The following is a 16709-nucleotide window of genomic DNA, read 5'->3' as shown; positions in this document are numbered from 1 at the left end:
TAATTGCCCACCCCTGCCCTAGTCGCTGAATTACACTGTACAACTAACGCCTCTTAACGGTACCTTACTTATGTAAAGGTAAAACACGTTAGCAGACTAAGGAATGGAGGATTTCAGGATCATGGGAACTTCTATTGTGAGAGCATAAAGTATTCTCTACCTGTAAAATCCAGTGGCTGAAAGGCTCACTCGCTGGCTGAACGCTTGGAGAACCTATAGAATAAATAATACAATGACGGAGGAGCAAGGACCTTCATTATTTCAACATTTCTTCATCTAGATAAACGCATGATTCATTAATGAGTACTGTGTAGCGCAGTCACTTTCTTACAGGATGCAGCTAATAGGCTAAATCATATCATTTCCCAGGCTGCATCACCTGACGGTCTCTCTTGTCACATGACACCGATATACATATAACTGCACGGGATAGAACGTTTTCTTCTTTCCCTCCTCTCTTCCCATTGGTGCACACTGTCAGAGAAGGGATCTTGTCAGGATCCCAGTATCAAAATACATATGCCGGAATCCTGACACTACTTGGAATGCCAGCGCTGAGATCCCGACATTGATCACTGTCCCGGCGCTGGGATCCCGACCGTCGGAATCCTGAACAATAATTACACGGGCCGCAGGAGAGGTGAGCAGCAGGGAGAGGAGGAGGAGGTTGGGTTTAGGCTGCAGGAAGTGGGTTAGGGTTAGGCTGCGGGGGAAGGGGAAGGGGAGTTTAGGGTTAGGCTGTGGGGGAAGGGAGGGGAGTTTAGGGTTAGGCTGCGGGGAAGGGGGGAGTTTAGGGTTAGGCTGTGGGACATTAGGGTCAGGGTTAGGCTGCAGGGGAGGGAGGGTTAGGCTGCAGGGAAGGAAGGTCAGGGATAGGCTGCGGGGTGGGGGGGGAGTTTAGGGTTAGGCTGTGAAGCATTAGGGTCAGGGTTAGGCTGCAGGGGAGGGAGGGTTAGGCTGCATGGGAGGGAGGGTTAGGCTGCAGGGAAGGAAGGTTAGGGTTAGGCACCTCCGGGAAGGGTTAGGGTTAGGCTGCGGGGGGTGGAACAGGTGGGTTAGCTTAGTTAATTAGTGTATTTTAAACATCAGGATACCGCTGTTGGTATTTTGACAGCCGACATTCCAACCGTCGGGATCCCGATACCAACCCTTCTGAGAATTAGCAGGCTGAATTCCATGACTTTTTTAGCAGTATTTTAAAAGATTATTTTGTGGAACTGGTTGGTTAAAGTTTGAGGTTGGTGTTTAACATGCTCCAAATCCAGAGTAAAGGTTAGTCAACTCACTAACGTACACACTGCACATGCTACAAAATAAATACATTCGTATTATAGAGGGAAAAATTCACAATGTCACATTGGCAGCTGGAAATAATAAACTATACTATACTGTACATATCTGTTGGCAATTCATTCAAAATCAACTGAACTCACCCACTCCTCCCATGTACCATTGGGGCTGTTTTTGATGAAAGGTTCCAGCCTTTGCCAGAGAGTCTCACAGGCGTACTTGGTAATAGAAGGACATATAAATAGATGAGATTAATTTGCACTTGTTTTTGTACCCATATTCTGTATTCACCAATATTACACCCTACATACATGGTACATAACGGCAGCTTCTCACACTTTGGCGGTATGATTTACAAACTTTCAGGAAAAGGCCCCACGTTACCCTTTGCTCTGAATTGTCCGTAGATAATGTATTCTCCATCCTCTAATAACTGTATAACACTACATAACATTGCCACACATTGTCACGGGATGCGGTCAGAATCGTGGCGGTCATGTGACATACGCAAGAATCCCAACACCACACCGGACTCTGCCACCGGAATCTCAACTGCCAACATCCTGAAGGTAAGTATTGGGGGGACGGTTAGAGTTAGGGCCTGTGGGTGGGGTGGGTTAGGGATAGGCACTACATGGGGGGGGGGGGTTGGCTGTAGCTACCTCCCCCTCGAGTCTTAGCCCTAGCCGCCACCCCCTGCGATTAGCCGTAGCCGCAACCCCTACTATCTTAGCCCTAGCTAAGGGAAGGCTGCCTCCTACCCTAAATGAATTACCCCGTCCCCTGTCGGCATTTTAAAAGTCGGGTTGCCGCAGTCGGTCACATGACCACCGGCATCCCGACGACTGGCATTTGGTATCACACCCATTGTCACAGAACTTATTGTGGTAGAACAGTCTTGCCCTAAAGAAATTTCAGAGGAAAACTGCAGTGATAGAAGATTCCGTCCTGTCACTGCAATAAGCGGAAACATCACATATTTATTATCACTGCATTTCATTCCTGGGGGGTCATTCCGAGTTGTTCGCTCGTTATATTTTTCTCGCAACGGAGCGATTAATCGCTAATGCGCATGCGCAATGTCCGCAGTGCGACTGCGCCAAGTAAATTTGCTATGCAGATAGGAATTTTACTCACGGCATTACGAGGTTTTTTCTTCGTTCTGGTGATCGTAATGTGATTGACAGGAAGTGGGTGTTTCTGGGCGGAAACAGGCCATTTTCTGGGTGTGTGTGAAAAAACGCTACCGTTTCTGGGAAAAACGCGGGAGTGGCTGGAGAAACGGAGGAGTGTCTGGGCGAACGCTGGGTGTGTTTGTGACGTCAAACCAGGAACGACAAGCACTGAACTGATCGCAGATGCCGAGTAAGTCTGGAGCTACTCAGAAACTGCTAAGAAGTGTCTATTCGCAATTCTGCTAATCTTTCGTTCGCAATTTTGATAAGCTAAGATTCACTCCCAGTAGGCGGCGGCTTAGCGTGTGCAAAGCTGCTAAAAGCAGCTTGCGTGCGAACAACTCGGAATGAGGGCCCTGATCCATTCTTAAACATCTTTGGAGCAGGCTAATTAGGGTGTTTATGATTAAACTAATTTTCTCTAGAGATTCTGGAGTCTTAGGGGTCTATTTACTAAGCCTAGAATGGAGATAAAGTCAACGGAGATAAAGTACCAGCCAATCAGTTGCTAACTGTCATTTTTCAAACACAGCCTGTGACATGACAGTTAGGAGCTGATTGGCTGGTACTTTATCTCCATCCAAGGCTTAGTAAATATACCCCAAAGATACAAATAATGTATTTTAGTCCTTGAATATTTACCAGCGGGAGCTGCAGAATAGGGGGCGTCACGCCTCCTGCTGTATCACTGATCTGAACGGCATCATCCTACTAGGCAGCACCAGAACATCTGTGGTACCATCAGCCGGCCACCGCAGGTGCAACAAAGAGGCCAGGAGATCTCAGTACTCCAATGGAGATGCTGGACTCGTCCCTCCCCCAAAATGGCCGTGACACGCCTCCATTTTGGGAAACGGAGGATGTCACCGCCCCCCTCCCTGTTCCTAACGGCAACAGACTGTCAATCACTGACCGGCTGATGCCGTACTGTGTCCTACATCTCAGTCCTCTACTGCATATATGCAGTATGGATCCGACAACAATTGTCCGTTGGTCAACATACCGACAAGGTCAAAATACCGACATTTAAAATGTCGACAGGTCAAAAGGTCAGCACAAGGTTGTTGTTTTTTTAAATTGGTGTGTATGTCGACATAGGTTGAGATGGACACTGTATAAGTGTATCGGTATCTGTTCACATGGTCAACCATGTTATGGTCGACAGTCATTAGGTCGACCACTATTGGTCGACATTGGCATGGTCAACATGGACACATGGTCGACACATGAAAATGATCGACACATGAAAGGTCGACACATGAAAAGGTCGACATGAGTTTTTTTACTTTTTTTTCTTTTGGGGAACTTTTCCATACTTTACAATCCACGTGGACTACGATTGGAACGGTAACCTGTGCCGAGCAAAGCGGTAGCGGAGCGAAGGCACCATGCCCGAAGCATGGCGAGCGAAGCGAGCCATGCGAGGAGACGCGGTGCACTAATTGGGGTTCCCAGTCACTTTACGCAAAAAACGACACCAAAAAAAGAAAAAAAAAACTCATGTCGACATTTTCATGTGTCGACCTTTCATGCGTCGACCATTTTCACGTGTCGACCATGTCAATGTCGACCAATAGTGGTCGACCTAATGACTGTCGACCATAACATGGTCGACCATTCATACTGGAACCAAGTATATCACGTCCCCCCGCATGGCGAGCGTTATATTCCCCCTCCACGTCCACTGGGATGGTAAAGTATGAACAAGTCAGTTTCAATGAAAAAAATCACGAAAAACTCATGTCGATTTTTTGACCTGTCGGCGTTTCAAATGTCGGTATTTTGACCATCGGTCATTGGTTGTCGGTATTTTGACCGTGTCAGTATTTTGACCTTGTCGGTATTTTGACCATCGGTCAACGGTTGTTGGTATTTTGACCATCGGGATCTTGACTGTATCCCGCACAAAGGGGCTAATTCAGACCTGATCGCTGTTGTGCGTTTTCGCACAGCGGGTGATAAGGTCTAAACTGCGCATGTGCCACAGTGCGCATGCCAGAGATGCAATCGGCATTTCAGCCCAGCGTTCGCCTCTGCCTGATTGACAGGCAGAGGCATTTGCCGGGTGGGAGAGGGTGGGCCGGTGGCATTTGGCCACCGTTTTGGGGGCACGGTCCGGGCCGCCGTGGTCCGGGATGTCATACGCACCCACTGCGACCAGGGACGCGGTGAAAAGTCCCTTCCAGCGCAGGAAGGGACTTACTCGCCGGGTGCCCCATGCGGCGGGGCCAGACATACGGGGCGAACTAGCCCTGTACAGGGCGTCCCCCCGCATGTCAGGGTGGCTGATCGTAGCGGTACATCAGTACATTGCGGCCTGGGTAGCACTAATGTCAGGACATGAATCAGGCACCTGGATAGTAAACTGTAATGGATACAGGAGGGAAATTGTAAACAGAACGTTAGCAGATGGGCAAACCCATGTTCAGTGCAGGTGGGGCAGATGTAACATGTGCAGAGAGAGTTCAATTTGGGTGTGGTGTGTTCAAACTGAAATCTAAATTGCAGTGTAAAAATAAAGCAGCCAGTATTTACCCTGCACAGAAACAATATAAGCCACCCAAATCTAACTCTCTCTGCACATGTTATATCTGCCCCACCTGCAGTGCGCATGGTTTTGCCCAACTGCTAACAAACTTGCTGCTACAATCAGGTCTGAATTAGGCCCATGGGACGATATACACTGTATTTTCTTACGATTTTGATTATATAGTCACAATTGTAAGAAAAATCGTACACACCTTTACTGGAAACCAGAAAAAACAGATTGGGACTGCGCTTAATATCCAATTAAAGATTTTATTCACTCTAATATAAATTAATATATTTATACAATCACCGGCCGGATTTTGTAAAATATAACATAAATATACTAATAGAAACCTACAACGCTTCTATAGCACGTAATTAGTATATAATTAGCATAATTCAGAAACATATGTTAAAAACTATGTGGAGGAGTGGATAAGTGAGTTTTTAGCCGGCTGGCTAAGTGAATTACCAAGTGATTACTAGGCATACTCTGCATGACGGCTTACTAACCAACTAATCAGCTCGATATCCGGACATCCGGACCCCAGTGCTAAGGGGGAATAGGGAGTGTGCTCCCAGACCTGAGGTATATTTTACAGCCTAAATTGCATTCAGAGACAGCCTTGGTATCATAGGGCTAAAGGGAAGGACATTCACAAACTTGCCATAACCGCATTACTAACATCACTTTGCTGACCTAAGGCTCATGGGACAAATATAACTGATGACGGACATTCAGTCTAACCCTGCAAACAAAGGGGTATTATAATAAAATTTCAATCCCTTGCTGCTATAAAATTAAACCACACGGATAGCAGACATAACGCTATATATTGCAGGGACGCCTGCAAGGTTATAGGAGTCACCTATGAGCAGTGGTATAGTCAGTAACACGACTATGTGTGCATTGAGTTTTTAACATATGTTTCTGAATTATGCTAATTATATACTAATTACGTGCTATAGAAGCGTTGTAGGTTTCTATTAGTATATTTATGTTATATTTTATAAAATCCGGCCGGTGATTGTATAAATATATTAATTTATATTAGAGTGAATAAAATCTTTAATTGGATATTAAGCGCAGTCCCAATCTGTTTTTTCTTGTTCTATTAAAGTGGTGGCAGAGGAACCAAGCCACAGGGACGTGCGGCTAACATCCAATTTAAACATCAGCGCCCAATTTTGTGTTTTCTTATTTTTTACTGGAAACCAAAATCTTATCTTTTACAGGAGACTAGGCAGAGAGCTGCAGTATCTATCATCTACCAACGTCATTCCAGTTCTAACAAATCTCTAACCAATCTCAGTCTCTCTGTCCATTGGTGTAAAGGTGGGTACACACTAATAGATATATCTGCAGATCAATTGATTTGCAGATATATCTATGGACGGATCGGGCAGTGTGTTGAGCATACACACTGCCCGATCTGTCGGGGACTGACGTCATGAACTGGGCGGGCGTGTGTACACGCCCGCCCAGTTCAGCTGTCAATCACCGCCGGCCGCCGCAGCATGTGTACGGGCGGTCGGCCGACCGCCCTGTACACACACAGCGACGCGCCAATATATCGGTACATATATTGGTCGTCGGCTGTACTGCGCGGCCGACGCGATACGTCTGTGAACGATGGAGTTCACAGACGTATCGGCCGTACACACTGGCCGACGGTCCCGCGATATATCGCCCGTTCACGAGAACGCCCGATATATCGACCGGTGTGTACGGGCCTTAAGAGTAACAGAACGGAAGTGTCAGGGTATGATTGCTATGGGAGATCATCTATTCAACCTGGAAACATTGCAGGAAAGAATACTGTCAGGACACACATAGGGTCTGGTTAGTAGGTGGACGCTGTGGCGACATTGGATGTTCTCAGCCTGCGCACACGTCTGCGTCACACTGTGCATATGTAGAGCGGTAAACAGAGTCATAGCTTGCCCGCTGTTGCCTTATAGGTAATTGTCTGCACTTAGTATAATATTAGGGCAATGGATATTGTCTGAATCAAAATATAATTCATTATAAATAGGCGATGTTACCATAGTGGACAGTATACTGGATATATATAGTAAGGAATAGATATGAAATAAGTTTGAATGTATGAGGTAATGTTTAGCTGATTTAAGAGATTAGGTTTGTGTATGTGTTTATATAGATATACTGTATATTTGTGTTTTACAGCAAGATGGTAAAAAATAGTGTAGGGAACAGGTTTATTCTGCTCTAGTCATAAATAAGGCCAGAGAGGTTACAGTAAGATCAAGAGTCATTGTAGAGAAAAGGTATTAGGCCATAAATGATAATAGGTATGTGACAGAGCTCTGTTGGTCATTGGAATTCACAGGTGTGCTTACAGTAGATCAGAATCTACTGGTTTGTCTATTGTCCAGTGAAGGTTAAAAGCTAGGGAGTATAAATTAACTACTATGAAAAGAGATCACATCCATTGATAAAACATTGTGTAACCGACCCCAGGAAAACTTGTCAATACAACAGAACTTTGGATGAAAAGACATTCCAGATTTTACAATACTATACTTGCTTAAGGCAGTGTGGACACCACACTTTTATGACACCATGCCTCCGTGAACAGGACACGACAGCCCAGTTCAATGTTTGTTTTATTACACCTTGGAATCTGACAAACCTATAATTACCTATTCCATTGGAAACTATGAGAATATGATAGTTTGAATTGGTAAAATATGAGATAAAAGGACCAGACTTGTAGTTAGGAGTTAGAAGGAAGAGGGAGAGGGAGAAGAAGAAGGAGAAGGAAGGAAGTCAGTCAGGAGGAGAAGTCATGGAGAACATGCAGAAGGAATGATTCTTGGGATGGCAATCTTTAACTTGCAAGTATACATTTTATGTTAGCAATTGAAACTGTTTGTGAAACTTATGTCATGTTGTTTTATGTTATGTAACGAAGGAAGCATATATAATTATAATTAGTATATATATCACTACTGTGTATATCTTATTCTGTACGATTTGATCTGCCTGTAAATAAAGAATCATATAAAAAGAGCGGTAATATTCAAGCTTGAACTCTCTTTAAGGAATCTTAACTTAATAACTTCATAAGTCATATGTATAAGGACTGCATATATGTATCAGCCAATTAGTTTGTAAGCCTGACATAATATATTTGCAGATATATATGATAAATGCATATTAATTGAAATATATCCATATATTAAATACCATATATGATATATTAAATATTAATATTCATAAATATGATTCCATAAATCAATATTGGCGACCACGAATTGGACTTGTTATTACTGAATCTGATTATCTGATCTATAATATTTATGAGGAGTAGCAGATGCTATAAGCTGGCTACCAAATCTGCAGAATCACGGTGGGGATGTATCTATGAAAATTTATTACCATTGTGTAATGTCAATTTTGTATTCTGTATAACCTAGGATAAATGTGTTAGTGCAATATACGTTATTTTAACTAACATAATATCTATTAGGAAGCAGCACCAAAGGCTATAAGCCTGCTGGCAAAATACAAGATCACAGTGGAATAGGTTACAAATGAGAATAAAGAATTTAAAGGCCTAGAATAGAAAATGTGCACAGTGGAAAAGAGTATTTCCAAATAAATGTATAAATGTACCAGGTATTAGAGTTTAACCTTAAGACACCGGTCAATCTTAAGGAGAGGATACCTTCAGTACTAAAAACAAAGAATATATAAATTTAGCATTGAAATGTTAAAAATGCAAAAGTTTTCTGTAGCATTTAGAAAAATGCGCAGAACTGCGGCTCTAGAAGCCAAACAGAAATGTAAAGAAGAATCAGGTTCACGTCTTCGTAAGGCGTGCCTGACCATTAATGCAAAAATGCATTCGTTATTTAAGTCCCTTAAACAGAAAAATAAACAGAAAAAGTTTGGGGCAGAAGCGAAAAGCCTGACAGTTTGTAATCAAATTGTCAAGATCTCTGATGAAGAGATAACATCCAGCAAGCAAGCTGAGATAGAAACACCAAACAGGAATAGTGTTGAGGTATGTGAAACTCTGTACACAGAGTCTACAGGAGTCAGAAATGACTTAATCAGTCAAGATCCTAAAATTAAGGAAAGTTACATGTTGCAGGACTGCATCAATGTGCAGCGCATGGAGTCTGCTATGGTCACACAGACCACCAGCAGAACAGCCTCTGTGGTAAAGGAAGAAAGTAGCAATGTGCCGGATGTGTCTATCATCAGACAGCACATTAATGTAAAGGAGGTAGCAGCAATAGGAGATGTCCCCTATACTGTGTCTAGTAAGGGGGAAGATCATTGTAACTCAGATTATGAGTATTCTGCTGAATACACTCTCAGAGTTCCCAATGTAAATGAAGAATTTGTTATGCCCTTAGGCAAAGGTGAATTGTCAGCAGATTTAAACACTGATAGCAGCAGTACAGTGCACACAGGGGTGGGGAAGTTCCCCATAGTGAAAACTCCCATGGCAACCAGAGTTGCAAACCTTGAAATGTATTCACCTGGAAACATGTTTAAAGGGAAAATCCATGAAATTAATTCAGGAATGCATGTTTACAAACAAAGTTCCCAAACTTATGTAACCCCCACAGAGCACTCAGAGACTTCTAGTGATGGTGCAAATGTTTGCATGCTCTCAGAGAGACCACATGCAGAGTGTCATTCTGCAAACCACACACCAATTAACAATGACAAAAAGGATCACCAGGATGAAAATGTTTTTATGCCCTGGTGCCATAACCATTTTATTACAGGTGTGGAAAGACAGAAAGCCCTGGGACCTGCAATACATATTTGGCAAAGTTTAACAAGTTTCTCTCCCCACAAAAGTAGGTTTTTTCAGAAGCTCCAAGATTCTTCCAAACTAAGGAGCCACACCAAGCAGCAAACGCTATGGTTAAAGACAGTCTGGGACCAGGCTGCATCACAAGGGAGTATGGTCACAAGTGAATACGGTAGTATCATTCCTTTACTTGTTAGATCCAATGAAGCCATTGTTTGCTTTGATGTTCAAACAGCCACAGTTTCCAAATTAAACCTGCATCATATCTGCAGCGACAATTGTGCTGTCATTGACACACAATGTGACAGGAAAGATTGGCACAGGCCAGAAACAATTGTTTGTTTGTTATTCAATCGTTAAAAGACACATTTGTAAATTCTGTACCTGATAACATGCAGCAGATAGGACAGAATGCATAGCAAGCTATGTTAAATCACTGTATAAATATCTGTGATAGTCATTGTATGTATTTTTGTTTGATTCATAGTAATCCTGGCAACCTGTATACAGAATGGTGCAAGACTCCAAAAAGACTCCAATTTACAAGGGAAAAGGTCTTCATTAACCCTTTCATCGCTGCTATCCAGCAAAATCTACATAGCATCCCTAAAGACTGATATATGGACAAATCCTCAAGGAGTTTTCCAGTTTCACAAGAAAGGGGAAGGTTTTCATTAACCCTTTCATCACAAGTAATCATTTACTTGTCTTTCAAACTACATGTACACTCCCACAACAGTGTACAGCACATCTCATCACTGTGATTATACAGAACTGTCTCATCCCTTCATATACCTTAATCACATATATGTAAACATTTGTCTGAGATATATTTTATATCATTGCATATATACCTTGTAAATATTTTATGTTTTTTTTATATATTACACAATAGATACTACCTATGCTTCCTTCGTAAAAGCTTCAAAAGTAATTAAATATCTAATACAGGATGGTATACCACGTTATAACAAATTGGGCCGAGATTATTAAGTGGGATGAATAATTCTCTTAATAAAGACTGTCACAAGTCTAAGATAATTATTTGTAGCATAACAGGGTCACTGTATATGCACATGGCTGCATATAAAATAATATTGGATGGAATTAGATATATTTAAAGCCATTCCTAAATGATATTTAATATCTGTTTGAAGCAAAATTATATTCATTTATTGTATTGATAGGATGTTACTATATACACATCAAAAGCATTTTAAATAATTATTAGTCAAAATATAGGTAGGATAGAAAACGCCTTTATATGGGTTAAACTGGTATAAGTTTATGTAAGATTGAGATGTATAAATAGGTACAAGGTAGAATAAGGAGATTTAAGACTGCATGGTAATTTATTCAGTGAGGAAATACAGAACAGAGTAGGTGTACTACTCACAGCCATTTGTGGTACTATTGCCCGAAGACAATTAAGACCTACTATTAACAAGCAAGGAAAGAAAGAAAGAAAAAAAAAAAAAAAAAGACTGTTTCATATATGCCTGTTCTATTCAAAATCACAACCTGTTTGTGCAAAAGCAATATGGACACTGGTCACAACTGCGGCATTGGATAAACGCAAAGGAAACAGAACTGCTAAAGACTGTATAAAGACTATTACTGAGGGTCGTCACAAGTACTGAATGTTCAAGACACAGCACTCGACGTACACAGCCCTCTGCCTCAAACAGCGAAATGGCAAGCAAAGGAGCAGCTGCTACGAAGAATTCTACTTCTAGTAATGGTGCAAATGTTGCAAACGCAAGGCCATAATGCAAACGCAAGGCATCTCCAATTGCAAGCAAACCACGCAGATGACAGTCTTATCCCAGTAAATTGCTACATACAAGAACAGCAAAAATGTCCAAACGTACTGATCCAGATACAGAAAAAAGGTCTACAATTGGGCTATGGTATTCCAAATGTCTGTAGAAATTAGTTTTCCTCATGAATACTGAATAAAAACCTCAGTTTTGTCTGCTTTAGTTAAAAGTAGAATAAGGTTAGGTAAGCTAAGAATTTTTAGAGATTTTTAAAATCATAATGGTTATTATTATTACACTTATGGTATATATTATGGTTACAACGAAAGTTATGTTTGAAGGAATATTTTGAAATGTATTTGGAAGCAATTACGCTAGTTTAATGTGTGGCCAATCAAAAGAATTTCTCATGGCCACAAGGGGGCGACTGTTGCCTTATAGGTAATTGTCTGCACTTAGTATAATATTAGGGCAATGGATATTGTCTGAATCAAAATATAATTCATTATAAATAGGCGATGTTACCATAGTGGACAGTATACTGGATATATATAGTAAGGAATAGATATGAAATAAGTTTGAATGTATGAGGTAATGTTTAGCTGATTTAAGAGATTAGGTTTGTGTATGTGTTTATATAGATATACTGTATATTTGTGTTTTACAGCAAGATGGTAAAAAATAGTGTAGGGAACAGGTTTATTCTGCTCTAGTCATAAATAAGGCCAGAGAGGTTACAGTAAGATCAAGAGTCATTGTAGAGAAAAGGTATTAGGCCATAAATGATAATAGGTATGTGACAGAGCTCTGTTGGTCATTGGAATTCACAGGTGTGCTTACAGTAGATCAGAATCTACTGGTTTGTCTATTGTCCAGTGAAGGTTAAAAGCTAGGGAGTATAAATTAACTACTATGAAAAGAGATCACATCCATTGATAAAACATTGTGTAACCGACCCCAGGAAAACTTGTCAATACAACAGAACTTTGGATGAAAAGACATTCCAGATTTTACAATACTATACTTGCTTAAGGCAGTGTGGACACCACACTTTTATGACACCATGCCTCCGTGAACAGGACACGACAGCCCAGTTCAATGTTTGTTTTATTACACCTTGGAATCTGACAAACCTATAATTACCTATTCCATTGGAAACTATGAGAATATGATAGTTTGAATTGGTAAAATATGAGATAAAAGGACCAGACTTGTAGTTAGGAGTTAGAAGGAAGAGGGAGAGGGAGAAGAAGAAGGAGAAGGAAGGAAGTCAGTCAGGAGGAGAAGTCATGGAGAACATGCAGAAGGAATGATTCTTGGGATGGCAATCTTTAACTTGCAAGTATACATTTTATGTTAGCAATTGAAACTGTTTGTGAAACTTATGTCATGTTGTTTTATGTTATGTAACGAAGGAAGCATATATAATTATAATTAGTATATATATCACTACTGTGTATATCTTATTCTGTACGATTTGATCTGCCTGTAAATAAAGAATCATATAAAAAGAGCGGTAATATTCAAGCTTGAACTCTCTTTAAGGAATCTTAACTTAATAACTTCATAAGTCATATGTATAAGGACTGCATATATGTATCAGCCAATTAGTTTGTAAGCCTGACATAATATATTTGCAGATATATATGATAAATGCATATTAATTGAAATATATCCATATATTAAATACCATATATGATATATTAAATATTAATATTCATAAATATGATTCCATAAATCAATACCGCGGTCCGTTCCTGCCGCAGCGATTTGGAATGTTCATCATTTCCCGTCTGGAGGCCTGGCTGAGCAGCTTCACCTACTGACGCTCTGCTTGGCCAGAATGTTTAGACAGGAAGGGGTAAATTTACTAAGATGGGAGTTCTGTTTAAGATGGGATTTCTCTATCGTCCTAGTGGATGCTGGGGTTCCTGAAAGGACCATGGGGAATAGCGGCTCCGCAGGAGACAGGGCACAAAAAGTAAAGCTTTAGGATCAGGTGGTGTGCACTGGCTCCTCCCCCTATGACCCTCCTCCAGGCCTCAGTTAGATTTTTGTGCCCGGCCGAGAAGGGTGCAATCTAGGTGGCTCTCCTAAAGAGCTGCTTAGAAAAGTTTAGCTTAGGTTTTTTATTTTACAGTGAGTCCTGCTGGCAACAGAATCACTGCAACGAGGGACTTAGGGGAGAAGAAGTGAACTCACCTGCGTGCAGGATGGATTGGCTTCTTTGGCTACTGGACATTAGCTCCAGAGGGACGATCACAGCCTGGATGGTCACCGGAGCCTCGCCGCCGGCCCCCTTGCAGATGCTGAAACGAGAAGAGGTCCAGAATCGGCGGCAGAAGACTCCTCAGTCTTCTTAAGGTAGCGCACAGCACTGCAGCTGTGCGCCATTTCCTCTCAGCACACTTCACACGGCAGTCACTGAGGGTGCAGGGCGCTGGGAGGGGGGCGCCCTGGGAGGCAAATGAAAACCTTTTTTGGCTAAAAATACCTCACATATAGCCTCCGGGGGCTATATGGAGATATTTAACCCCTGCCAGAATCCATTAAAGAGCGGGAGACGAGCCCGCCGAAAAAGGGGCGGGGCCTATCTCCTCAGCACAAAGCGCCATTTTCCCTCACAGAAAGGCTGGAGGGAAGGCTCCCAGGCTCTCCCCTGCACTGCACTACAGAAACAGGGTTAAAACAGAGAGGGGGGGCACTAATTTGGCGTTAGAAATATATAAAAGATGCTATAAGGGAAAACACTTATATAAGGTTGTCCCTATATAATTATAGCGTTTTTGGTGTGTGCTGGCAAACTCTCCCTCTGTCTCTCCAAAGGGCTAGTGGGTCCTGTCCTCTATCAGAGCATTCCCTGTGTGTGTGCTGTGTGTCGGTACGTGTGTGTCGACATGTATGAGGACGATGTTGGTGAGGAGGCGGAGCAATTGCCTGTAATGGTGATGTCACTCTCTAGGGAGTCGACACCGGAATGGATGGCTTATTTAGGGAATTACGTGATAATGTCAACACGCTGCAAGGTCGGTTGACGACATGAGACGGCCGACAAACAATTAGTACCGGTCCAGACGTCTCAGAAACACCGTCAGGGGTTTTAAAACGCCCGTTTACTTTAGTCGGTCGACACAGACACAGACACGGACACTGAATCCAGTGTCGACGGTGAATAAACAAACGTATTCCTTATTAGGGCCACACGTTAAGGGCAATGAAGGAGGTGTTACATATTTCTGATACTACAAGTACCACAAAAGAGGGTATTATGTGGGATGTGAAAAAACTACCGTAGTTTTTCCTGAATCAGATAAATTAAATGAAGTGTGTGATGATGCGTGGGTTCCCCCCGATAGAAAATTATGGGCGGTATACCCTTTCCCGCCAGAAGTTAGGGCGCGTTGGGAAACACCCCTTAGGGTGGATAAGGCGCTCACACGCTTATCAAAACAAGTGGCGGTACCGTCTATAGATAGGGCCGTCCTAAAGGAGCCAGCTGACAGGAGGCTGGAAAATATCATAAAAAGTATATACACACATACTGGTGTTATACTGCGACCAGCGATCGCCTCAGCCTGGATGTGCAGAGCTGGGGTGGCTTGGTCGGATTCCCTGACTAAAAATATTGATACCCTTGACAGGGACAGTATTTTATTGACTATAGAGCATTTAAAGGATGCATTTTCTATATATGCGAGATGCACAGAGGGATATTTGCACTCTGGCATCAAGAGTAAGTGCGATGTCCATATCTGCCAGAAGATGTTTATGGACACGACAGTGGTCAGGTGATGCAGATTCCAAACGGCACAAAGGTGTATTGCCGTATAAAGGAAGAGGAGTTATTTGGGGTCGGTCCATCGGACCTGGTGGCCACGGCAACTGCTGGAAAATCCACCGTTTTTACCCTAAGTCACATCTCTGCAGAAAAAGACACCGTCTTTTCAGCCTCAGTCCTTTCGTCCCTATAAGAGTCATATCTGCCCAGGGATAGAGGAAAGGGAAGAAGACTGCAGCAGGCAGCCCATTCCCAGGAACAGAAGCGTTCCACCGCTTCTGCCAAGCTCTCAGCATGACGCTGGGACCGTACAGGACCCCTGGATCCTACATGTAGTATCCCAGGGGTACAGATTGGAATGTCGAGACGTTTCCCCTTCGCAGGCTCCTGAAGTCTGGTTTACCAAGGTCTCCCTCCGACAAGGAGGCAGTATGGGAAACAATTCACAAGCTGTATTCCCAGCAGGTGATAATCAAATTACCCCTCCTACAACAAGAAAAGGGGTATTATTCCACATTATATTGTGGTACTGAAGCCAGAAGGCTAGGTGAGACCTATTCTAAATCTAAAAAAATTTGAACACTTACAAAGGTTCAAATCAAGATGGAGTCACTCAGAGCAGTGATAACGAACCAGGAAGAAGGGGACTATATAGTGTCCCGAGACATCAGGGATGCTTACCTCCATGTCCAAAATTTGCCCTTCTCACTAAGGGTACCTCAGGTTCGTGGTACAGAACTGTCACTATCAGTTTCAGACGCTGCCGTTTGGATTGTCCACGGCACCCCGGGTCTTTACCAAGGTAATGGCCGAAATGATGATTCTTCTTCGAAGAAAAGGCGTCTTAATTATCCCTTACTTGGACGATCTCCTGATAAGGGCAAAGTCCAGGGAACAGTTGGAGGTCGGAGTAGCACTATCTCGGATACTGCTACAACAGCACGGGTGGATTCTAAATATTCCAAAATCGCAGCTGATCCCGACGACAAGTCTGCTGTGCCTAGGGATGATTCTGGACACAGTCCAGAAAAAGGTGTTTCTCCCGGAAGAGAAAGCCAGGGAGTTATCCGAGCTAGTCAGGAACCTCCTAAAATCAGTGCATCATTGCACAAGGGTCCTGGTAAAGATGGTGACTTCCTACGAAGCAATTCCATTCGGCAGATTTCACGCAAGAATTTTTCAGTGGGATCTGCTGGACAAATGGTCCGGATCGCATCTTCAGATGCATCAGCGGATAACCCTATATCCAAGGACAAGGGTGTCTCTCCTGTGGTGGTTACAGAGTGCTCATCTTCTAGAGGGCCGCAGATTCGGCATTCAGGATTGGATGCTGGTGACCACGGAGGCCAGCCCGAGAGGCTGGGGAGCAGTCACACAAGGA

At 42.7% G+C, this 16709-nt stretch overlaps 1 protein-coding gene across 5 annotated transcripts in view; it reads right to left on the bottom strand.

Moving 5' to 3' along the window:
• LOC134944371 (aldehyde oxidase 1-like) overlaps positions 1 to 16709 on the bottom strand; it is a 267367-nt gene that overhangs the window by 35409 nt on the left and 215249 nt on the right. For all 5 annotated transcript variants that reach the window (XM_063932949.1, XM_063932950.1, XM_063932951.1 and 2 more), the window contains 2 exons: positions 1434 to 1508; positions 161 to 213 (listed from right to left, as the gene is read on the bottom strand). In XM_063932949.1, coding sequence (XP_063789019.1) covers positions 161 to 213; positions 1434 to 1508 — 128 coding nt within the window. The remainder of the gene's footprint in view (positions 1 to 160; positions 214 to 1433; positions 1509 to 16709) is intronic.

This window comes from Pseudophryne corroboree, chromosome 7, assembly GCF_028390025.1.
Source record: "Pseudophryne corroboree isolate aPseCor3 chromosome 7, aPseCor3.hap2, whole genome shotgun sequence".
Classification (NCBI taxonomy): Eukaryota; Metazoa; Chordata; class Amphibia; order Anura; family Myobatrachidae; genus Pseudophryne; species Pseudophryne corroboree.
Note: the sequence above shows the minus strand (reverse complement) of the source record. Positions and strands in the feature narration are given on the sequence as shown.